The following is a 26,060-nucleotide window of genomic DNA, read 5'->3' as shown; positions in this document are numbered from 1 at the left end:
GTGCCTGTTCTAATCCTATTTGCTCCGTGGCAATTTAAAAGCTAACAAGGATTAATGGGGAAAAGGAGGAATGATTCAATTTGCTCGGAACCCGCCATGCATCAAAAATCTCTGTGTAAATCGCGGGCCAAATGCAAACAAGCTCACTACGGCCTGACCTCAGCGTTTTGGTTCTAAAGCAGAGCAAAGGCACAGCTGGAGAGCTGCTCTACTAAACACACGAGGCCCCATGTATATTTCATCAGAAAGTGCGCAGTGTCCCGGCTCGACCCGCCATCTCTCTCCACCACACATTCTCCGACACCTCCTACAACATCTGCTCTCATAAGCAGGTCATCCTCTCCCACATGGTGGAAATGGCGCAAATCAGCTACAAATGCTTAAAGGGCTTGATCTAGAACACTCTCCAAGATGTTCATCTGTAACAGATAGCATTTATAAGTGGTTTGAGAGGAAATCAAGTTATTTTTAGCCTGTTGCTAAATGAAGAGCTGCAGTTAAGTGGTTTTCCTCATGGCTGAACATGGTTGTCTGAGACTGACTTCTGCTCATGGCTCTTTATGGTTTACTGAAGTGGATTCATTTAGAATCAAAGCAATAATCCGTAAGGAGCTGTGCGATTAAGTGGCACCATGATGTTCACTGACATGCTGAATTCATGGGATAGAAGTATATAAATGGACCATGACGTGTCGCCTCAGGGGACAGCTTCGGAACTTCCTGTATAACATCGTGTAGGTTGTGAGGTGTTATCTTGTGAGTGTTTGGCTATAGTTGTCCATGCAAACAGACAAGTGACTCAGATCCACATTCCATGTACTGAAGCTGGCCCCATAGACCAATGCAAAAGTCATGGGAAACAATACTAGTTGTGGCATATCAGTGTATTGTTTTTATGTTAAAGTTCTCCAAATATAAAGTAACTGTTCCAGATGCTGCAGGGATTCTTTTCTTTCACATCAAAAAAACAACAAAATACACCAAAACACGAGCAGGGCTGCTAAATTTTAGTGTAAAACTGTATTTCTCTTTTCTGTCACTTTCTATAGCCACTCTAAATAGACCTCAAGGATTTTAATGAATGTGTGTTTTAATATGCGTTTTCTCCATAGAAGCTTCAGTACTGCATACAATAATGCAATAATAAGGACAGTATTGGGTCATATGTACTGTATATAATGTAACAAAAACAGAAGCACACAGAAAGCTTAATTCAACATGCTGATACATTCACTGTGGCTGACATGCACATGCAAACGACCTTCCTCTAAAGGCACATTTTAATGAGCTAAGTGCACAAAGCTAAATGCTCTAAAAGAGTCATTGACTGTTCTTTAAATAAGACGCAGTTGAACTGCCTGAAATGCTAAACAGCAGAAACTCTTCCTATATCCTCCATTAGGGGTAAAAAGACCTCCTCTAGCCAAAAGCACACTTAATGGTTGATGGACTGTTTTTTCTGTGCTCTGCAGAAGCAGCAGCCTTTAGCTGGGCATAGGGCAGAATGGAGTGATGGTGGAGCTTCTGGCTCTCATGCTTGAGATGAAGGGGTGGGAATGAGTCCCGGAGGATGCTGGGATTTCTACTAAAGCAGCTGGAGCAATATTAGTGAGAAAAAAAAAAAACAATTCTCCTCAATGAAGTGTACAATAATATTTTAGCTTAAAATTGTAGCTTAAAAGTAACCTGACTGCCTGTATTATTTTGACCAAGAAACAGAATTAAAACATTATTTCTATGTAAAGGGTATCTGCAAGTTTTGGGGAATTAAACTCAGAGGTAAAAAAAAGAATATTTTTTTGTAATAACAAAAAAGAAAATGAAAACAAAACTACTATTACATTCTGTTTGTGCACTGAGTCCAGTGCAAAATTGGGGTTATCTAACCCCATATCTTCTGTTTCCCCATGCCTACATTACCATCTCCAATAACTAAAAGCAAGTAATAAACAAACCAGAAAACAGCACCCGTCTGAGCCACAACCAATACTCTTGGTTCCATGTAGTTCAGCGGTCTGTTAAATTAGTATGCTAATTTGCATATAAAATTTGGAATCTGTGAAATGCAGTGAGCTAAACCAAAACTGTATTTACAGTCTGTGAACTTTGGGAGATGGATTTAAGACATTTTAGAACTAACTAATCTTTTTTTGACAAATAAATGTAGGTCTTTTTCAGAATATGCAGACACCCTGTGTGTATAATTATTTATACACTTTTATACATATGAACATGTATTTAACCAAAAATTTGTTGTTTAAGTATTTCAATATTTACAATTTTACATAATTAACCATTTTAAGGCAGCATGTTTTCTTTTTTTTATTAAAGTGTTTGCAGTGATGCTCAAATGGTTGTGTTTTAAGGAAATAAAAACATCTGTTAAAAGAATTAATTATTAACATTAATACAATTATCCTCCAACTCCACAGCTGACCAAAATGTTTTGCACTGTCGATATGTAACCAGTCAACATACGTCATCTGAAATCTCTTTGGGCAACACATACTATTATTATATTAGTCATTAAAGTACAGTGGGATGGATGGGGAGTGTCACAAGCTAAACTGCATCTTGGGATTAACTTTAGTTTACTGGTGAAAACACAGAATGTCTTTAGGCATGCTCTTCATGCACAAGACATGCTCCAGTACTTACTGCGCTGGTTGTACCATCAGTGTCTGTTAGCCGCTGATGCAGGTCAAACCAGACTGTCTGTAACAAGAATCAAAACAGTTAATTGAGCTTTTCCCCGTAGCAAATGCTCAGCAAGGAATTTTGGACACCCCTACCATTCCACCACCAATCCACCAGCAGGCAGAATGTCAGTGTGGTACTTTCTCACAACAGTCCATTAGAGAAAAACATTTTAAATCATTTTACTGTCATGTAGACCTTCAAATTATATAGTGCCTCTCTATAGGTCTACAATTCCATCTATACATATTTGCATCTTTACATCAATACATTTATGAACTTCACTCACAGGTATTTCACCAAATGCATCCAATTACACTAAATAATTTACGGCATTTGGTTGGTGTAATTACTGGTTTGGTTGGTTGGTGTCTTACATTTGAATCTTGCTACACAAATATGTAACGTACTGTTAGAAGTGTTGCCCAAGGACTCTTATTGGTGCAGTGTGGTGGGTGGGCTTGCTCAGCTATGAAATCAACCCCTAGTCAGCCACAGTGAACCCACTACACTATATCAACCACAGTAAACAGAGAAACATACAGCTCATTCAGAAAGCAATTCAAAAGCAATTCACTTATTAAACTTCTATCATACACGGCCAGAACAAGAATACAACTTTTATAACTAGTGACAGACAGTAGATAAGTATTAATTACACCTTCATTACTCTTCCATTACAACTGAACAGTTCATTTCCCATCTACTCAAATGGTCCACTGAATCCGTCTCCGCAATTAGAGTTGTGTTCAATGACTCCTGCAGGGTGGGCAAAGGAAAAAGCCTGACACACTCTTCAACCGAGCTCAAAAGCGGCTTAGATATGGCTGGATGGAGCGAAACGTTGCCAAAACAGCCGCAGCTGGACTGACTGATCTTGCTCCAAATGGTGAATCTCATTTGGCAGCATGAAATGACCCACAGGTAACGTTTCACCTCTAATGTGCTGAAATAAGGTGCATCAATGGAAAACAAGCTTCTGAAGATCAGCAAGAACAATATCCAGTCTTGGTCACAGTACATAGTAAACAAATTAAGCAAATTCGATTTCAAATTAAAAATGCTATGTCCAATAATTAATTCAAATGCTTTTAAATGCAATTAATTGTACTGGATTCAAGAAAATCTAACAAAAATGACTTAATGAAATAACTAGGCTAATTATTTTTATATATTTCTCCTTCATTTAGCTTCATATGTTGTTTTTAATTTCTCCAAATTTCTCCCCAGTAATAATGGTCTTGAACTTCCTCCATTCCTATGCAATCTGACTGACTGTGGATTCTTTAAGTCCAAACTCTTTAGAGAAAACCTATTGCTAACCTTCTCCAGCCTGATGAGCATCAACAACTCTTTTTTTCTAAGTTCACCAGAAATCTCCTTTGTTCAGGCCATGATACACTTCCACAAACTTGTTGTAAAGTGCAGACTTTGCTTACAACGCCATTGATTGAAAACACCTGACTCTAATTTCACTTTCAAAATAACTGCTAATCCTAGAGTTTCACATACCTTTTCCACTCAAATGTGTAATATTGGTTAATTTTCCTTAATAAATAACTGACCAAGTATGATATTTTTGTATAATTTAAGTTGTTTTACTGTGTTTTCTACATCTGCTGTTCTAGGTCATTTATATGTAGAAATATAGAAACTTCTAAAGGGTTTACAAACTTTCCAACATCGCTGCATATTACATAGTTCTTGCACCATTTTAAAAGTCAAATTTAAGACCTTGATAAATATAACGTAAGACCCCAAAATGTAGTCAATTTATTTGGGAGAAACTTATTTATTTTATATTTTGTTACTTTGTGATGTAAAACAGAGCCAACATAACATGTAATTTGCATGAGCTATATAGCTTCCTGCACATAAGGAAAAAGTGGAAATTATCAGTTAAGTTGTAGTGAGGTTTATACTACTACTACTACTACTACTACTACTACCATTGCATTGGACACTTGGGTAATTACCATGCACAAAGGGGTCTCCAACTGAAAGGTTTGAGAACGGCAGTTGCAAAATGCAGCCTAAAATTATTCATTAATTATAGTCTTAGTCAAGACTTATTTAGACCTTCCAGTTAGCTAGCTCGCTGCTTATGTTTGCCCGCTGCTAAAGTTAGCTAGCTCTCCTCTAACCTTAGTTCTCTCCCCGGTAGCGTAAGCTAACTTGCCGCTAAAGTTGGTGTGTTAGCTAACTCGCCACTAATCTAGTTCTCTTCCCGGCAGCTTAGCTAACTCGCCGGTAAGGTCAGTATGTTAGCTAGCTCACCGCTAATCTTAGTTTTCTCCTCGGTAATGTAGTTAGCTTGTCGCTAACGTTATTATGCTTATTAACTCGCTGCTAACCTTAGTTCTCTCCTCAGTAATGTAGTTAGCTTTTTGCTAATGTTATTATGCTAGCTAACTCGCCGCTAACCTTAGTTCTCTCCTTGTTAACGTAGCTAGTTGGCCGCTAACGTTAGTACGCAAGCTAACTTGCTGCTAATGTTAGCTAGCTCTACACTAACGTTAGTTCTCTCCCCGGATTAGATGTTCATGGTGGGCCACTGTGTTTTCCAACAAGCATTAAACGCACCGCCTGAAAATGTAATACCTACAGCAAATTTCCAGTAAATTTAAGATAATTTAAGACCTTAATTACCAGGATTTTAATTACAGACATTTTAAGACGGTTTTAGGACCCGCGGGAACCCTGTATTAACCACCATTCCATTTATAAAAGCAATAAAAGGGAAATATTCAAGGGGTGATTACTGTACTTTTTATGGGTACTGTATCTTTACCTAGTTTTTTTTTTTCTTTCAGTTTTACCCACTGAGTTCTCTGTCCAAAATACAGCTATTAAACCATTAACTGATCCAGGTGTGTCTGGATCAGGAAAATCATCAAACTGTGCTGGATAACGGCCTTTCAGGAGTGGAACGGAAAATCGCAGATCCGAGCCCTGCCTAATCCTCCAGTGAAAGGCATTTTCACACATCCGATCCTGATGAGATGGAGTGGATGGAGGGCATCAAGCCACCCTAGTGAGAGAGCTGAGTGCATAATGGCTGCTAATGATGCTACACATGCAGAAATTTCTCGTCTGTAGAGGCCAGAGAGGGCAGCTAATCCATCAGGCAATGGTGGAGCGAGGATTGCGGCTACTGTCCCACAGTAAACCAGTGGGGGAGAGAGACACGGGCTCTGGTTTCCGCAGGGCTGGAGGGTTTAGAAAGGCTAAGGCGGGGAGCGAAGGAAATGCGCTTTCCTTTGAGCAGCAGGATCGCATTATACACACAACAAGAGCGAGCTGATGAGAGTGACGCTTCAGTCAGCTGTGATCCAGAAGCTGGTCAGCCAGTCAGACCACCCAACTCTAATCCATCTGTTGGAATACCTCGCTGTGGTGTGATCACAGTTTCACAGAAAAAAAGAGAACAGTGTGGAAGACAGCAGGGAGGAGGTCTAAAAAACAATCACTCTAAAAAACTACAACACGGACATCATCAAACATATATACATACATGCATACACACATGCAGCATCCCTGAAAAATGTCCACAGGAGACAAAAACAGGGCTCTAAAGCACTAGTGTGAGCGTGCCAGTCAAGCAGGGGAAGCTAACACCTCACAAAATTTGATGTCAAGCAAAAACTAGAAGCCTTTTATACATTAATCACATTTTTATAACAAAGATACTCTTACTGTATTGTTAAAACTGCAGATGTCATTTAATTCATTTGAATAATTCACGAATAAAACAAATTTCCCCATAAACAATACGAAACGTTGAGCAATTACCTGCTCAACAGCATCACTTTACAGGCTACAGGTTACTCCAGCATGTAAAAATCCTCACTGATGTTCACTGTGTTTTAACTTCATCCTTTATCTATTTTGTGTGAAAGCATTTCCTACTTCAGTCTGCCCAAATTTCTGTCTTTTTGTCACTAGCAGCGTAACTTATGAAGCTAGCTCCTGACATACATCACTGTATGTATATTTCAGTATATTTGAGTATATTTGAGTCTACTAAGTCTGTTTTTTTTGTGTGGGAATGCACAAAAAATACACTTCCAGAGCATGTGCATGAGGCTGGGATTGTGAGGTAGGAAGGTATACAGGAAGAAAAGCCGTCCAATCATTTTATTAGATGTGAATAAAAAAGATCTTACAGTCATGTGGTCTACAAAAGAAACAACCCCCTTTTCCTAATGTCACCAGCATTTGATTTACTGATCGCTATCAGGATGTAAAGAGTATTTTGAGAAAAATATCAGACAAATCATCCCTAAATGATGAATGGACATTTAGACATGGGTTTTTATTGGATTCCTGTCAGTCCACAATTAAAAATCTCAATCGGAGCCCTTAACAAACTGTGACTTATGGGGTCTAGTGATGCCTCAACGCTGTAACACGGGGGGTTTTCTGCACACAGTCGACTTTCCAGTGAAAATTTATTTATTAATGAATTTATGTTCTGGAGAATTCATTATTAAATCAAATAAATTTATGAGAAAAAACACACACACACACACTACATTATTTTTTTTTACCAAGTAACTCTGCTTGTTGCTATTATGGAACACAATAAAATCACAGAGCATTACTTTTTACATTCATCTTTGCATCTTTTATACATTCATCTTTGCAGAAATATTTCCCAATACAAAGATGTTAATTTTATGAATAGAGCTGTGAAGTACTGCTTTGGAACATGATGAACAAAAGCTGCTGCTGTGTGTATTTATGCAGCAGTGTCACCCAAACTGTAAATTGCACAAAGAAATCTGACTATTTAAATGATTTAAGTACTAGCACACTACACTAAATTAGCCTTGATTTCCACTGCACTATATCACTGGGACAGACAGCAGCACTGCAGTATAATTTACTAGATTTAATGGCTTCTTCCACTGTGTGTGAAGCGCACTTCCTTTAGGTCCACAGGGAAATTGTACACAATCCAGACATCAATGAAACCTTAAACAACAGAGCATTTCTATGGAATTTAAACATAATTTCTCTCCTCACTAAAATACATTATATGCAAGTCACTGCCTCTGAGTAACACCCAAGTTTGCTGAGTTTACTTAAATTATTTAAGAAAATCAATCACCCTGATCTATTAGAGCTGCAGATACTTCACTTAGTTATGTGACTTGTAGAAAAATGTTGGCTTCATTATAATATTGCTTAATTACACAGCTAAATAAGCTAAAAAAAGAACATCATGAATCAAGACAATCAGTTGGCCTAATTTATTTAAGTAACTGGAATATCCCCGGTGTTTTAATTTGATATATGGTTTAAATAAGTTGAGGTGTCCAGGATATTTTAAAGGAGAAAGCCACTGTTACACTTGTAGTTAAAAAGCAGATGTTCTAGATCTATTTACCAATAATATACAAACATTAAAAGATCCCACATCTTACGATTAGATTGCTGTGGCAGTTTACAATCCCACCACTAATCTATAACACACCACACTGTAAAAACAAAAATTGTTCTAAATGTAAATCTTACGTCAGCTAAACACCGTACACTATAGAAATTTAATTGCCTCTTTTAACATTATTAGGTTTCTTGTTAAAAGTTGGACTAACCCAATAATCTGTGCTGACAAAATGTACAGGTTGCAGTTGAAGCCTAGTTGAGGCCAGACCAAATATTCTGCACTTCTGCACATGCTCAGTTTGACGCTTTAGTTGAATGGGGTCTACTGAGCAATTCTGCAGGGGTTTTTACCTGATATTGGTCACGTTATTTTCAGATAGGACATGTCCTCTCAACTCTTACTCACAGCCTTCTCTTGAGATTTATAAGTGTGTACATGTTTTTTTCAGTTGATCCTGAAGGATAGTCAGCAGAACGTACAAAACACATTTCATAGAACTTAAAATAGGCCAAAAAAGTAAAATTATTTTTTAAGCTTTTGAGACTTAATATTTGTTTTTATACATATGAAATATGAATTTTTAGAACTAAAGATGTCTAATTGGCACAACTGGTGGAGTCTGAATCGGCCACAAAACTCACTACCTAGTGCAGTAAACTGCCTTGAAATTTTAATTCTAAACCTACAATTACACCTGTTGTGGTTGTTTCTGATCCAATCAGAAACAGTTGCCAACAACACACCAATACAAAACAATCCTACATCTAACAGTTAGGCTGTTCTGGCTGTTATGGTCCAATCAGCACACTTCTGATCCTACACCTAACAGTTAAAGTTAGAAAGAACATTTCCTTTAAATAAGCTAACTAACAGCCTAAACACTATAGCACAGGCCGTGCTCCAGAATCGAGTGAATGAGTGATTTTTTTTTTTTTTTACTGTTTTGCAGCACATTTAGCAGACTGGTTCACCTAATCATAAGAACGTGTGTTCCTTACATTTTTTTTGATGCTTAAGGAAATTAAATCAATTCTACACTTTCATCATTTTATATCTTAAGACTCATTTGTGAATGAATAAACCTCACTGCAGATTAGTTTCCAGTGTTTCAGGACAAGGCCTAATTTCCTTCCTTCACTGCGACTGGGACAGTCACAATCAGTCCCACCTGCTAGACTAGGTATTAACTAGGGACACCATTAGCCATGGAGCTAACTGTATACACAGTTTTTAAAGAAATCTTTCTTCTGTCTGTCCCTTTAGATGGACCGTATTTTTTTTGGAGTGGTTGCATTTCTATCTTGGGGTTCTGTAAACTTTTACTCCTAAGGTCTCCACATTTCATTCCAGACTGGAGTTTTTTTATTTTTTGTTATTCAGGGATGTGAAGAGACAGTCCTGTGAGGGGGCAGAGATACTTGAATGTGTGGTCTGGTCTATCTATCACATTCTTCTTCCTCTTCTTCTCTTGCACAGACAGGATGGAACACTGATGGGATGGTGCAATGTGGTTATTTATTTGAGGAATTCACCATTGAATACCACAGCTTCCAGATGTCTTTAAATATTATTGATGCTATTGGAAGGTTCGAACGAGTCTTTAGATTGCAAATAACCCTGAGGGATCACTGAGGAGGCAGCGATGGAGAGGAGAGGCAGGCAGGCAGAGAGTAATAAAAGATGATATTGCAAAAGTATGGATGTCAGGTCTCTATAATTGCCTCCCCTGTTTCTGTGGGATGTGGGTATGCCCTGTGCTATCTGAAGCTCATCTCAGGCTGCTTGAATGTGAGTGTATGCAATTATCTTGGAGTGTGTGTGAGATCTACAGAGAGGCTATACAGGGCTGGGCTTTAGGAGCACCATAAGGATTAGCCCTGTAAGCTATAAGGGAAGCCCCCTTCCACATGCTGATGAAAGCTTTAGCCACATATAAGACGTCTTTGCCCACTCTATTACAAATCAATATCCCACTCCAGATCCTTGTTTTGTGTTCAGCAGTCATAAGTGTTATCATCACAGCACTGTGGATTTGTTATCATACTATGAATACACAAGCAGATTGTGAAATGAGGCGGGGTGTGTTCCGCAAGTGGCTTTAAGTATGTTATTATTATCTACGCTGCAGTGTATTAGGATGCAATTGAACACAGCAAAAGCTCACCTTGTTCTCCAGGCGTCCGATGAGCTCAGCTAGGCGGTTGATCTGAGTCTCCAAGCCTTCTTTCCTCACCTCTGGAGGCCCTGGAATAGAAACATGTAGACATATTTAGCACCCAATAGGACTTAGTGTTCTGTATTAATATCTTTTCTTTAAGATGCACTAAATGAAGGTATGTGCAATGAATAAAACAGTGCTGTCAATGTCAACAGAAATTAATCATCTTTACAAGTTTGGTTCTGATGATGCACTCTTTCTGAAAAAGAGCCTGGTGACATACTGTGGTTTTGTTTAGCGATGCAAACATGGGACCTGCTTTTCTCGCTCTTTATCTTTTAATTTGAATTTTTATAAAAAGAAAACATTGATAATGTATAATACTGATAAAGGTATACTATACTAAAAGTAATGTTTTTGATAACCATGTTATTGCCCAATTTTTTTAATTCATTTACAAACAACAACAATAATACTGCGAAATACTCAGGAAGAGTGCAAAAAACAATATTTGGTGGAATAACCGTGATTTTCAATCAAAGCTTTCAGGCTCTGCACCAGTCTTTCACACTGCTTTTGGGTGAATTTATGCTACTCCTGGTGCAAACACTCAAGCAGTTCACATTTGTTTAATAGCTTGTGATCATCCATCTTCCTTTTGATTACATTCCAGTGGTATTAAATGGGGTTCAGGTCTGGAGATTGACTGTCGAATGTCAGTCAGCAATCGCAGGATGATATCAAGTGGGGATGGAGTATATCATTACATAGACCATAAGCTAGTATCTGAGTCTTTAAAGGAACATTAAGGATTATATTTTCACAGCAGTAAATGCTAAAATGATCATTTACATTTACATTTTACATTTAAGATATTTAGCAGATGCCCTTATCCAGAGCGACTTACAACAGTGCTTTGATGTTACCTTAAATGTCCAAAGCTAGTTTGTATACTAGGATCAAGAGATACACAGAGCTTGATCATGTTTAGAACCCTAGGAACCTTTTTTTTGGGATTAGTTTAGGAACTTTGAAAAGATGTGTCTTCAGTCAACGTTTGAAGACCGTGAGTGACTCTGCTGTTCTGACAACAAGTGGAAGTTCATTCCACCACCTTGATGCCAGCACAGAGAAGAGTCAGGATGTCTGTTTTCTGTGTCTTTCCGAGCCATACTGGAAGCTCTAAGAGCTCTTGGTGCAGATCTGGCTTTGACCATTGCCATCAAGTATGAAGGAGCTGGTCCGTTTTTTGCCTTGTAGGACAGATTTAGGGTTTTGAATCGGATGCGGGCGGCAACAGGAAGCCAGTGGAGGGAATGCAGCAAAGGAGTCACATGACTGAACTTCGGAAAAATGAAGAAGAGTCGTGCTGCCGCATTCTGAATTAATTGTAGTGGTTTGGTGGCTCGCAGTGGAAGACCAGCCAGTAAAGAGTTGCAGTAGTCAAGTCTTGAGATGACAAGAGACTGCACAAGCACCTGAGTGGCTTCCTGAGAGAGAAACGGTCGAATTCTTCGGATGTTGTACAGGAAAAATCTGCATGACCGAGTCAGATTTGCAATATGGCTTGAGAATGATATCTGGTCGTCCATTACTACACCATGGCTTCGTGCTTCTGCCAATGGAGTGACCAGTGAATTCTCAAAAGATCAGGATGTGTCATCAGATATTAAGAAAGCGTGCTGAGTTAAAGCACTGGCAGCTCTTATAAGTAGTATGTTCCTAATTGGACTGTTCAGCCCGTCACAAGTCCGCCTGCTGCTCATCCCTGAACACTTACCGCACCCCCGAGGTTCCTAATAAACAATAAGGAGCGAGCGATGCTGCAGCAAAGAAGCTAGCAAGTGGGCTTGTTCAGTTGAAACACAGCTGAAAAAGCCTCGGCATGTCATAAAAAAAGCTCAGTGACTTAAAAAGGAATAAAGCAAGAGTAAATATTGGCAGTGAGTTTAAAAGTTTCTCTGCCTCTCCTACCAGCAGCACCTGCCCAGTCTTCACTGGGTTTGGATGACAGCAGTGAGGGCAGGTCATAACTGAGCTACGCATCTGGAAAGGGGTGGGCCGGGCGGGGCAGACAACTCTCTATGGTGTTTTGAAATTGGACTGCTGTAGCTTTTTCACCAATGGCCCTCATTTCCTACTAAATGCTCCTTTAATGCAAGCTTTTAAAATGACAGCAGTGTGTGGAAAAGTATTGTCCTGTTGAAATAGAGAACTGGATTGTGCATTCAGAAAAGGCAGGGCCAATGGTGGCAGGCTATCATAATGCTGGGTTGCCAAAGTGCCTGTAATGGAAGTATAACCAGACCCAAACCAGCAATTATTTGTGGAACAATATATCTTACAACTTAAAATAGTAATGAATGGCTGTCAGGGCAATAATACAGTGCGAAACAAATATGCAGTCTTCATTTCTCCAACAAACATTATTACACGAGGTCAGTCTTATTAGAACAGCTGTAGTCATTGTAAAACTCACTGGCTTGTTCACATAAAGGTGATGAGTGATTAGAATGTGTCACAAGAAAAAAAGGAAAGAAAGAGCATTGTGTTTAAATCAACAAATGATTAGTACACTTTCTACCTGCTCTCTCCGCACACGGACATGTCCATTTAATGAGGAGAAAAAGCTTCCCTTCACTGCTTAAGGTGCCAAACCAATTAGCTGTGACACTTCCGTAATGCTGACGAGCCTTCCAGAAACAGACCAATCGTGAACACATCAGCTGTAACCACAGTGAGGACTGTGGTCTCTTTAGAGATGTAGTGCTGAAGTGTAGAACTGATTCAGACTGCCCTTTGTCACAATTGTCATTTTAAGCTTTTAACTTCCTTTCAAGCTTTTGGTTGAGCACAATCAAGCTACTGTATCTTATTAAAAAAAGGTGCTGAACTTAACTGAACCTGATTGTGCCATTTCTACCAAATCGGCAAAAGGTTAATAAAATCCACTCAAGGTCACTGTATCTTTTAATAGTAATAGTACACCTCACACATGTAAATGGCGGCGCACGGAGCTGAAGCTAGTGTTATGGGATGTAAACAGTGTTTTTTAATAAGCTTCTTGTGCACTTTTTAAGTTATTATTGCCTCATTTTTAATGTCAGGGTTCTCCAGATTTTAGCAACGAGGTGTGGAGCTACTTTAACCCTGGATAACAGTGGAAAAAGCGATTTATCGCTGCAATTTATGCCCCATGTCACCCTGTCTGAAGGGTGTTTGTTTAAATGTCTGGATCTTGGAACGCTGTGGGAGAACGGAGGTGTGCTATTCGTCAAAGGTAATTACTTTTTATCATGTTTTACTTCAACAAAAGTCTATTTTACACCGTAGTTCTCCTTTAAAGTCCGAACTTTAACTTAAACTTTAATGTTTTTAGCGTAGCCTACATTAGGCAAGGCATATCCCAATATGCACTACACTATTCACAACAATCTTCACACATTACACTTGGTGGTGTGGATTATTCTGTATTATTTTGTCAGAAATAATTCAATTATTGGATTATGTAAATGCTACAATGGAGGCTTAAATAAATCTGGGTCCAGTTCCCTAATGAGGAAGCTGAGTGTAACACTGGCACAAAAAGCTTGGAAAAGCCAGGCTTACACCTCTACTATTTATATCATCCCAACAGCTTTATAAACTGAGAGCATCTCACACTTAACGCCAGTTCTATATGGACCTTTCCTGCACACACACACACACACACACACACACACACACACACACATGCACACACCCTGCACAATTAGAACGATGGGGCATCACATACATAACAAGTGCTGCTGTGGCACAGGCCACAAATATCTCACACTAACAAATCTCAAGAGACTCAAGTGCAGAGTTCCCATTATCATGAGACAAAAACAACGATGGAGCTGAATATGCTGCAAGTTATAAATGCACAAACAAAAAAAAAAAAAAAAAAAAAACTGAGCCACAGCATGTGAATAACAGTTTGCTTGGGGAAAGACAGACACCATTCACTGTTCATGTTCCAGTACCTCTATAAATCAAAGTAAACAGTCGTTTTTTTGTTGTTGTTTTTTATTTTTTTATAAATAGAAGTTTGGCTCTGATGAACAAAAAAAATGTTTAAACTATAAAAAGTATGTTGCTGAACACATTTTAACAAAGCATATTTGAAAAAAAATTCCCTGTGCTTTCCCCGAAGTTGTGCAGTAACTTGCAAACTAATGCGGCAGGTTGTTAATCAACCACAGTCCACTGTTTGAACTGAAGTGATGGATGCTTGCTGGTCGGCCAGTGTGTTGATACTAAAGCCTAGGTTCTAACCTAGTACTGTCTGTATACTTAGTGTTAAAGAATATCAGTAGATATGATGAGAGAAAAAATATCCAAATCTTGTTGTGTCTGTGTGTTTAAGTTTGGTTGTCTGTGAATTTGCACCAATCAAGCATAACCTTCTGAAGGACTTGTTTCTATACCCATGATTCATGTAGGGCACTGATAAAGGACTAGAGGATGACCAACAGAAACTGTGCAGATACACAGATGAGCTTCTGTATTTGGCTTCTACAGCTGGGTAGGAGTGTCTAATAGAGAGGGCAGTGAGTGGAAAACAATGTTTAAAAACTCCAGCAGCACTGCTGTGTCTGATCACCTCATACCAGCACAACACACACTGACACAACACCAGGTCAGTGTCATTGCAGTGCTGAGAATGACCCACCAACCAAATAATACCTGCATATGTTGATCCTGCAGGTTTCCTCACCATTGAAGAACAGGGTGTAAGGAGGATAATAAAAAAGAAGAACTGCAGAGAAACAGAAACACTAAAATCTGAGAAAATGGATATTGGGCGTAAAACTAAGGCGGAAGTTATAATGCTATTCATGATCAGTGTATATTTTCATATACACTTCAGGGAAAAAAAATAAGAGACCACTTAAAAATGATGAGTTTCTTTGATTTTACCAAATTAAAAACCTCTGGAATATAATCAAGAGAAAGATGAATGATCACAAGCCATCAAACCAAGCTGAACTGCTTGAATTTTTACACCAGGAGTGGCATAAAGTTATGCAAAAGCAGTGTGTAAGCCTGGTGAAGGAGAACATGCCAAGATGCATGAAAACTGTAATTCAAAACAGGGTTATTCTATCAAAGATTGATTTCTGAACTCAAACATTATTGCACACATTCACACTGATGAAAGGAAAATATAGTATATGAATATCCATAATCCTTGTCTGGGTAGCAGACCCTATAGGTATCAGAACAGTAAGTGGCAGAACTTAGATTAGAATCCTAGATTAAGCAAAAAAACAGGCTTAAGAGAAAAGAAGAGAACGTGGTCTAATGCCAGCCTCTTTCAGTCTGTAACAGATAACAGACTTGTTACTGAGGAGCAGCCATGCTGATGACAGTGCTCCCTGTGTGCACCGGCTCTAACATACTGTCAGACATACGGGCAGATGGGAACTCTTCACACCCTCTGCTGCAGACGTGCTGCAAAATGTCAGAGAACGCACAACCACAACACACACACACACATACACACACATACACACACAAACACACACAAACACACACAAACACACAATGCATATAATGCATTTAAGACAAAAACCTGATGCCAGTTCTAAAACAGGAGTGAGATTATATAAATCAGGATTAAACCTTTTAAATTACATGGGTAAGATAATGACAAAAAAACATGTGGAGAATGTGGCAGAACATGCTGGAGAAAATGATAAATCTGACCAGTTGCTGTGCCATGCCATGCACTGGTGCATGTGAAAATGTCACTGTAATTAGTAGAGGAACATGAGCCAAACCCAGCTCTGTGCCAACAGCCAAACTGATTGAGAAGAACACTGATGGCTGACCAGAACTGGCAACGAACCAGTGCTCATTCGCCCTTCTGCCCATCTACTTGTGCTGTGTTCTGGCAAAAATACGACCAAGAAAACTTTGTTGGAATCAAATACATTTTTATGTGTGTGTATGTAATGATGTTTTATGTAAGAAATGTTTAATATTACAGTACGTGTCCACTAGCACTTAAATCTCAACACTGCCCATTCATTTTAATGTCGAGATCCACCACATGATGCGATGCATGCAGTAGTGCTGTGCGATAGAAAAATGTCTATCATGCTACTTACCTTCTATCGTCCCTTTCGTTTCTACAGTAATTTCATCAATTATTCATGCAAATATATAAAGTAGGCTACGATGAAATGTATTGCCGTGGCACTTTGCATAAACTCGGTTTATATAAGTGATAATAAAGTAATCTTCGCAAAAAAGCTTGATAATGTGGTTTTGCGACATGACGCAGCTTTACGTTATTAGACGAACACGCCGGATTGCGACATGCTTTACGTTATTAAACTCGTGAGAGCTGAACAATGGAGACAATTAGCTACTGCATCTACCTCATCTGTTTTTTTATTTGATACATATATATTGCTGCACTAAAAGGTAGTAATTCTCATTTGTAAAAGTTTGGTTTAATGTCACTTTGAAATAAAGTTGGAAAAAAGTAAGCAATGATATTTTGTCATATTTTTTGAAGAATAACTGAAAACATACTTAAATGTGGTATATCACGATATATATCGCTATTGTGATATAAAAAAAATCCATATCATGATATACGATTTCAGTGTAATCAGTGTAAACCATCAGCTAGATGGTTGAAAGTTGGATACAACTGGGTGTTTCAACAAGACAATGACCTCAAACATACAAAAATTGTTAAGAAATCGAAAGAGCAAAATTAAGCAAGATACAAATCCTGACTAACCTACTGAACATACAGTTTGTGGGCTTTACATTAAAGGACTACAAATTATTTATGCCATTTTATGTTTTATAAACGTAATTACCAGTCATCTTAAACCGGTAATTTCACAAATGTCAGCTTGGTTTTCAGTTTCAGCTTTACAGGTCTCACTTTATTCAATTAAACCCTGGCTCTGTGTGACTGGAAATAGCAGACTGGGAGCATTGCCAAGTGCTGCCAAGACTTTTGCTAAACACAACACTGCATTCATCCCATAGCTGTCACTAGGTGCCTTAGTGGGAACATTTCATGCCAAAAATCTTGTTACATTAATGTACTGTACATTCATGTAAAGTTTTTTTTTCCCTTCTTATGCTAATTTGCTAAGTTACTACTCTCATAGATAAAGTGCTTTGTTGTGACAGTGAAGATATGAATGTAGCATAGAGGGGAAGTTGGGCAGGAAAGAAAAAAAGGGGGTGCGTGTTTATTTTTAGCTGTTCGTCTGGCAAAGTGCGGTCTGATCAGCGGAGAGAGAGAGAGAAAGAAGCGCACAGGGAACATGTCATCTGCCAAGTTTAAAGAAGAGATGATATGCGTAGAGGACACACACACACACACACACACACGCACGCACGTCCAATGATTTGAAGCTTACAGTATGTGAATAGGTACAGGCAAAGAAAGGCATATGATGTATATAAATGTATGTGTATAATGAGAGAAAATAACAAGGGAAGGAAGATGGAAGAATGAAAGCTAGTGGGACTGAAGAAGAGAGAGAAATAGATAGATATACAGATATACAGACAGACAGACAGACAGACAGACAGACAGACAGACAGACAGACAGACAGACAGACAGACAGACAGACAGACAGATAGATAGATAGATAGATAGATAGATAGATAGATAGATAGATAGATAGATAGATAGATAGATAATGAAATAGGAACAAGTCAAATTGGGTGAGAGTATGAGAGAGAGAGAGAAAGAGAGAGAGAAAGAGAGAGAGAGAGATGAAAAAAAAGAGAAGGAAAGAGAGAGAAATTAATGTAAGTATATATACAGATAGATAGATAGATAGATAGGAACAAGGCAAAGTGGGTGAGAGTATGAGAGAGACAGAGAGAGAGAGAGAGAGAGAGAGAGAGGAAAAGAAAAAGAGGGACAGTGAGAGACAGATGGAGAGAAAGATAGAGACATAGCAACTGCACGGAGAAGAAAGAGTTAGAGAAAGAGAAAACCAGAAAAATGTAGAGATATACAGAAAGAGATAACAGGACAAGAACAATGCAGGGAGAAGGGGGGGAGAGAGAATAAAAAGAGAGCAGAAGACAGAAAGATAGAGAGAGCGACAGACAGAGCAGAGAATGTGCTGTGAGTGGAAGGAGTCATACAGCAGTATTGATCAGCATGTTCTGGTTGATGCTCGTAAATGACAGGTGGAACAAAGCTTTTTCCATACAGGAGCTGACAGCTGCTTTTATAGTGAGCAGTCGCGGCTTTATGTGCGTCTGGGGGAAATTTAGGACTTACGCCGGCTCTCAGCGCTGGCAGTACAGTAGAGCATTTAAATAAAGAGCTGCCGTGTCATTTCATGGATATTGGCTTATTGAGCACGGCAGCTTTACGACGAAAGGGAACGCGTAATTGAAGCAGATCTCAATAAATGACCGTGAATAAACTCTGAGCCACATCAATTTCAGCACTTCTACCAGTGTTTCCTGAAATCGTCACACGGTGCTTTCCTCAGGAATACCACTGCGGTGTCCACTGCTGATAGCACAACAGTGCTATTAATACTAGTACTGTCTGCTTAATGAATGAGCTGCTACTTTCACATGTTCAGTATGGTGATATATTACTGCATAGGAACTGTGGTACAGAGTCAGACAGAATTTTTTTATACAAACATTATCACACACATTCTAGGCTTTAAGTCAATTTAGTTTTTATTACAGTTATTTACAAAGAATTTCATTTATGTTAATGTCAGCGAAACTGATGCAAATACAGTTCATGGTTCAGTAGATTCAGGCTGAGACCACCTCTTTTGGTTGGACCAAAACTATGGTGCTTTGGCCTGGTCTGCGGTTCACAGCCACTTTCACACCTGCTATTTTGGTTTAGATTAAACTAAAACTTGCAGAAATGGCTTCTTTCGCATCACTCTCCCATACAGCTTCTCCTTGTGCAAAGTGCGCTGAATTGTTGACCGATGCACAGTGACACCATCTGCAGCAGGATGATGCTGCAGCTCTTTGGAGGTGTATATATTTTTTGCATGTACAATTCTAGCCAGATGTCACGGGTCACGAGCATTACCACCTACTGATCTGTCCACTGTGGGTGGTAATGCCTTCTATGAGGTATTTCCGGTACACACAGCACTGTGGATTGAGATATTTAACTTAAAGCCTGCACTTAAACATAGGAAAAGGAAATATCCCATCCACCTGGCACCCACCATCAGTCCTCTCCCAACTCACAGGCCAGTTGTCATCCTCACTCACACGATAACTACAGGTGCTGGTCAACGAACTAGAATAATTTGAAATAGTGCAATCATGAAATTCTTTGAATGCATTTTTTGTGCAGAAAGCAAATCAGGTGTTCACCGCACCTGTCCTACTCGTTAGACTAATCACAGAACTCGTTACTCGTTGCTCAGCTGAGCTTTCCAAAAGGCCCATTTAGGCCATTTAACTGCGACACTGTTGTTTTATTGAATTGGAATAATGGAGAAACCGTTTCATTGAATTAGAATAAATGCTCGAATTTTTGTTTTCTGTGAAGAGTGTTCACTGTGCAGTATAAAGTCAGGGTTGAGTAGAATTTCTAAGTTGTAAAATCAATCATGGGTAAGCAGCGCGACCTCTCATCCGGAATAGTGGCTCAAATTCAAGCCCTTCGCCAACAAGGCTTGACCCAAACTAAAATTGCTGAGCAGCTCGGCATCAGCCAGTCTTCCGTCTGCAAAGCTCTCAAGAAAAACTGCAGCAAGCGCACCAACTGTTCCGGCGTCCGAAAAACGTCTGCTCGCGACAACAAGCAGCTGAGAAAGATCGCAGTCAGCAACCGGTTCAAGTCCACTTCCGAGCTCACCGACTTGTGGAACAAGCAGACCGGCGCTGACGTCTCCAGATCAACCACTTACCGTCGTCTGCGCGAACTCTGCTTCAAATCTCGCGTTCCAGCAGTAAAACCGATGCTGAACAAGAAACAAATGGAGAAACGGCTGAAGTGGGCCAAAGAACACGGCGAGTGGACTGCTGAAGACTGGCAGAAAGTGGTCTTCAGTGACGAATCACGCTTCTGCATCTCCTTCGGTGACCAAGGTCCTCGTGTCTGGCGTCGTGGTGGCGAAACCTACAACCACGAGTGCGTGAAAAGATCCGTCAAGTTTCCCCAAAGCGTTATGGTCTGGGGATGCATGTCCGCTCGAGGTGTAGGGAAACTCTGCTTCCTCAAGAAGACTGTCAATGCTGCCGTATCTCAAGATGTTCTGGAAACGTTCCTGATTCCGACTGTTGAGGAACAGTTCGGCGAAGAAGACTTCATATTTCAACAGGATCTTGCACCGGCTCATGCGGCAAAGTCGACCAAAGATTGGTTCACTAAAAAACAGCTTGAAGTTTTGGCATGGCCGGCCAACTCTCCAGACCTCAATGTCATTGAAAACCTTTGGGCCATCGTCAAGCGGAAAATTTGCGACAGAAAGCCTACAACGCTGGACCAACTGAAGCAGAACATCGCCACTGCCTGGGAAGCTGTGAGTGCGGAAACTTGCGACAAGCTGGTCAAATCGATGCCGCGGAGACTTCAGGCAGTCATACAAGCCAAGGGGGCAGCCACAAAATACTGAGAAAGTGATGATTGTAATTATAATAAAAATTATTCTAATTCAATGAAACGGTTTCTCCATTATTCTAATTCAATAAAACAACAGTGTCACAGTTAAATGGCCTAAATGGGCCTTTTGGAAAGCTCAGCTGAGGAATTTTTTTTCCAGGTAACGAGTTCTGTGATTAGTCTAACGAGTAGGACAGGTGCGGTGAACACCTGATTTGCTTTCTGCACAAAAAATGCATTCAAAGAATTTCATGATTGCACTATTTCAAATTATTCTAATTCGTTGACCAGCACTTGTATATAGGTGTAGGCGTTTCCAAGCCAACTAATAAGGAAACACCTCACAATCAATTTACCTGCTGCTGTCCTATGGCTTTTAGCATGTCAGAATGAAAACAACATTCATATTTTATGATGTGATACATTCAGTGTATACATTTAAGTAATACCAAACATATCCATAAACGGCATTAACATGTAAATACAAACATTAAAATGAACAAAAATTGATTTATTCGTCATGTATAAACTGTACTGCACACATACCGTTCAGCTTTCTGCTGAATGTGAAGCCTGTATATTTGACTGACTGTATATTTCGGATGTAATTACATTAGTGCTGGCTACTTTTAGGCTCTGCACTTTCTACTGGCTCCCTTAAGTTACTTTTTTTAGATTAAGCAAGCAATTGAATTGAAATTAATTTTTATTATTCCAGTCAGGCAATTCATCCCACTCCACAGTTAAAAGTCTAATGGGGGAAGTGGTTTGAAGAATATGGAATTGCTTTTTTTCCCCCTTCTCTCCACACACACACACACACACACACACACATTCCTCCCTTTTCTCTAATTGCATCATACTGTGTACTCAGACTGCTGAGTCTACAGAAAGTGCAGACTTGACACACGGACAGCCGAGTGTTGTTAGCGTCTCCTAAGAATGGTTATGTAACAGAAACTGCAGTTCCACTCCACAGCACAACACCGCTTTACTGAAATTGAGGCTGTACAAAGTACAGAGCCTAATAGCAGCTAGTGCTAAAAGGATAGCATCAAAATCAGGGTGCAATCTGAGGCTGTACGACAGGAACAAAAACGCTGTTTAATATCATGATATTATTGTGAAACACAATGAATAATGATCCTAAATTAGCATAAGCTCCTCAAAGATGTTTTGGTACCTGAACTTGACTGCACTAATTTAGCCCAGCATAAGAAGTAGTTTGGTGTGTGTGGTTCACTGTGGACCTCTGCCTCACTCTGCTTCACTCTACCTCCAGCCTCATTATGTCATGTGAGCAGAGTCTGCAGTGTAAAGAGCTCCTAGCTGTTGGCTGTTATTCACAGTGTTACTGCAGCACTGTTAATGTATTTGACGTAAACAAAAAAAAAAAAAAACACAATATTGATAAAATACATTCAATAAAATGTATCTTCTAGCTCTAGTACAATCACAATGGTTTCACATTAAAAAAAAACTGGACTGTATTTATGCAATGCATTACAGTCATTAAAAAAAGTCATTTAAACATTTTTTATTGGCATATTTATATTCACATCTTATCCGTGACTATGTTTAGTAGTGCTTAGTGTTCAGCTTGTTGCTTGTTGCTCAGGCTACGCACGGTTACACAGTTCTAATGTGCAGCTTAAGAGGATTCCACTTCAAGGCTGCTGCAATGTGGTTAATATGCTGTTCAAGGTGGCATCCATAATGTGTCCCTATGGTGTTGCTTAGTGGTAGATATGGTATCTCAGGTGGTTTCTAAAGTAAAGTGTTGCTAAGTGTTTTATATGGTTTTCAGGTGCAATGGTGTTGCTAGATTGCTGATAACTTTGGTATCCCAGGTGTTGGTTGGTTGGTTGGTTAGTTGAGTTTAACGCCACATCAGCTCGTCAGCTATTTCGTGGCAGGATAGGTATTGTTTATTCACAAGGTTCTGGTATCCCAGGTGTAAAAACGTATCCCTTAATAACAAAATATCTCCATTTGAAATTGAATACACAGTTCCGAGTAACGTGTTCTGACTTCCTGTCATTGCATCCCTCCTCACCACTTTATACAGCGTCTGACACACTAAAGCCTAGTCTGATCCTCCTGCCCTTGATTGACTTTCTTTGCTTTAAACTGGGAATAAATGAGGTGGCCGGGAAGAGAAACGGACGCTTGATCTGCTCTCAGTGAGATTTATGGACGAGCAGCTAATCTTTATGTTAATCCTGGACACTGCAGTGATGAATGGCTGACATGAGTCATTCAAAGAGCCCTATTATGGCCATTCCTGCTGACACAAACGCATGTGCACATGAGTAACTCAAATGTGTGGAAGCTTCAGAGCAGATTCACAGTCTCTGATCAATCACCCAATAGAATACTCCACTGTTTCTCTGCAGAGACACTGAGTTCTCGTTTAACCTATCTATTATGTTACAGGTCAAATTGACCCGTTTTAAAGTTGTAAAGATCTAGGAAAAATAGTTAAAAGTATTTTTTCAGCATAAAACTACTTCTGCTTGCCTTAATTAGTGTAATAAACATATAATATGCAATAATTGCAATGTTGCAATGAATTAGTACCTGTTACATTAGCTATAGCTCACATTTATTCTCTGTACTGTTGTTTTGTTCTGTTATTAGTTTGTTGTTTATTATTTGATTGTACTGAGCGGGTCAACCCGAGAAGGATGGGTTCCTCTGACTGAGTCTTTGTTCCTTCCAAGGTTTCTTCCTCTTAAAGGGAGTTTTTTCTTGCCACTGTGTCACCACAATAATTGGCATTTCTGTGGTGCTGCTCATAAGAGGCGTGGACCTGTATTTCTCTGTAAAGCTGCTTTGTGAAAACCTTTGTTGTAAAAAGCGCTATATAAATAAAATTGAATTGAATTGAATGTTATGTTTAATGGTTTGTAAATTGGTTGTGTCTTATATGTTGGTCTTTCAAAAGTAATAAAGTAGTGAAACATAAAAAAAAGTTTGAACATGTATTTTTTTTTAGGAAAAAATGACTGAATTATCCTAATTGAATCATTACCTGTTAGAGGTAAGAAAAACAATTGAACTAAATATTGATAAAATAATTAGTAATGGAGTTAGTAATGAAATACACTTCACGCTGTTTGTTAGGATTTTTTTGTTTGTTTCAGACATCTTTTGGATAATTGAACATGCATCGTGTCTAACTGACCCAGAAACACATTGTTGTTTCTGAAAAATTAACATAACAGGAGGGCTAAGATTGAGCCATTTAGGAAACCTACATAGAACATTTTGAGACATCCTACAAGCAGTAATCTAACTAAGAATGAGATTGTATATCTATATACAGTGGCTTGCAAAAGTACTCATACCCCTTGAATTTTTTTTTTTTTTTTTTTTTTTTTTACCTTATAATAATTACAATCACAGGCGTAAATGTATTTTATTGAGATTTTAAGTGATAGATCAACACAAAGTAGCACATGATTGTGAAGTGGAATGAATATGATCAACGACTTTTAAAACTGTAATCAAATAAACATCTAAAAAATATTCAGCCCCCTTTACTCTGAAAACCCTAAATAAAACCTTTTGGCCTACATGCAAAGCGATATGTGTGGCGGAAAAGTAACACTGCTCATCACCCTAAACACCCCATCCCCACTGTGAAACATTGCATCATGCTGTGGGGATGCTGATGGGAAGATGGTGGAGCTAAATACAGGGCAATCCTGAAAGAAGAAAACCTGTTGGAAGCTGCAAAATACTTGAGACTGAGAGGGAGATTCACCTTCCAGCAAGACAATGACCCTAAACATACAGCCAGAGCTGCAGTGGAATGGTTTAGATCAAAGTATATTCATGTGTTAGAATGGCCCAGTCTTATCCTGAACTAATTACACTGAGCTTCTGTGGCAGGACATGACAATTGCTGTTCACAGAAGCTCTCCATTCAACGTGGCTGAGCTTGAGCTATTTTACAAAGAAGAATTGGTAAAAAACCTCAGTCTCTACCTGCGCAAAGCTGGTAGAGACATACCCCAAAAGGCTTGCAGTTATAATTGCAGCGAAAGGTGGCTCTGATACTCATATAGGGGGGCTAAATACTTTTGAACATGACATTTGATTAAAACATGATTGCACGTGATTATCTGATTAAAAACCATGCAAGTATGCAATACTTTGTGTTGGGGTATTCCTTAAAATCTCCATAAAATACATTTAGGTTTGTGGTTGTAAAGTGACAAATGTGAAAAAGGGGTATGAGTACTTTTGCAAGTCACTATATGTATATGTGTGCATGGACAGCTGTGGAATCGTCAAAGATTTCAAAGACCTACCCTGGGCCACATTAAGGTTCCTCACGGTCTCCTTGGCACTGACTCTGTTATTGGGAGGGTAATCTGGCACAGGGACTTCATAGTGCTTTTCTGGAACACGTGGACTGGTTTTACTGGGGTATGATCTAGAAGAAGAATATAAAAGTTGTTAAAGTGATAGATATAAATAAATTGTAATATAATACAATTTGTAGGACACACTTTGCACATGCATTTTTGGACAAGCTGACATATACAGAACCATCTTAAATATGAATAATTTTAGTCTGAAGAAATCAGAACCTCACTTCGTCTTTAGTATGACATGTTAATATGATTATACACTGACATACACAATGTAATGTGACAGGAAGTAGTATTAAGTCCCATGAAAACTAAATAATGCTGCACCATCCCGAATTTCTGAAGTTAGGCCACATTTATTTGAGTTTGTATTTATAGTTGGAAAGGAAGTGATGACTCTCTCAGTGATAGTTTAGGGGAAGGGAAAGGGATGCATCCCCTCTATAATGAGTGCTTTAGAGGCTGTATAGATGTATTTCTGTGCAGCATCATCACAGAGATGCATGAGCAACCAGGGGGCAGAAAGCAATAGAAATCAGCACTTTTCACAGTGGGAGCAACAATGACAAAGAATTGGTGTGCAGTAAACTGCACCAACTGCAGAGAAGATTGAGGGAAAATGTTTATATCCTGAGGGGATCACACTTCTGCCAAAAAATGCAGAAGATTTGTAAGCATGCTGATTTCCTTTTGTATAAACACTGGGTATGAGATAATAGCAAATATTAGGCCATGTGATTGTCAGCCACTTGAACATATGTGACATCAACCTGTAATCATTTCTTACTATTACTGAGTGCTAATTTATTCAGTCT

At 39.0% G+C, this 26,060-nt stretch overlaps 1 protein-coding gene across 2 annotated transcripts in view; it reads right to left on the bottom strand.

Annotated features, from left to right (window-relative positions):
• The window catches only part of necab2 (N-terminal EF-hand calcium binding protein 2), a 148,768-nt gene that overhangs the window by 20,962 nt on the left and 101,746 nt on the right, over positions 1-26,060 (bottom strand). Inside the window, exons 7-9 of one of the 2 annotated variants that reach the window (XM_049483493.1) lie at positions 25,183-25,307; positions 10,254-10,333; positions 2,659-2,715 (exon numbers count right to left, since the gene is read on the bottom strand). In XM_049483493.1, coding sequence (XP_049339450.1) covers positions 2,659-2,715; positions 10,254-10,333; positions 25,183-25,307 — 262 coding nt within the window. The remainder of the gene's footprint in view (positions 1-2,658; positions 2,716-10,253; positions 10,334-25,182; positions 25,308-26,060) is intronic. The other variant, XM_049483494.1, reaches the window with a different exon arrangement.

Source organism: Astyanax mexicanus, chromosome 9 (genome assembly GCF_023375975.1).
Source record: "Astyanax mexicanus isolate ESR-SI-001 chromosome 9, AstMex3_surface, whole genome shotgun sequence".
Taxonomy (NCBI): domain Eukaryota; kingdom Metazoa; phylum Chordata; class Actinopteri; order Characiformes; family Acestrorhamphidae; genus Astyanax; species Astyanax mexicanus.
The sequence above is the reverse complement of the archived record's forward strand: the minus strand, read 5'-3'. Positions and strand labels throughout refer to the sequence as shown.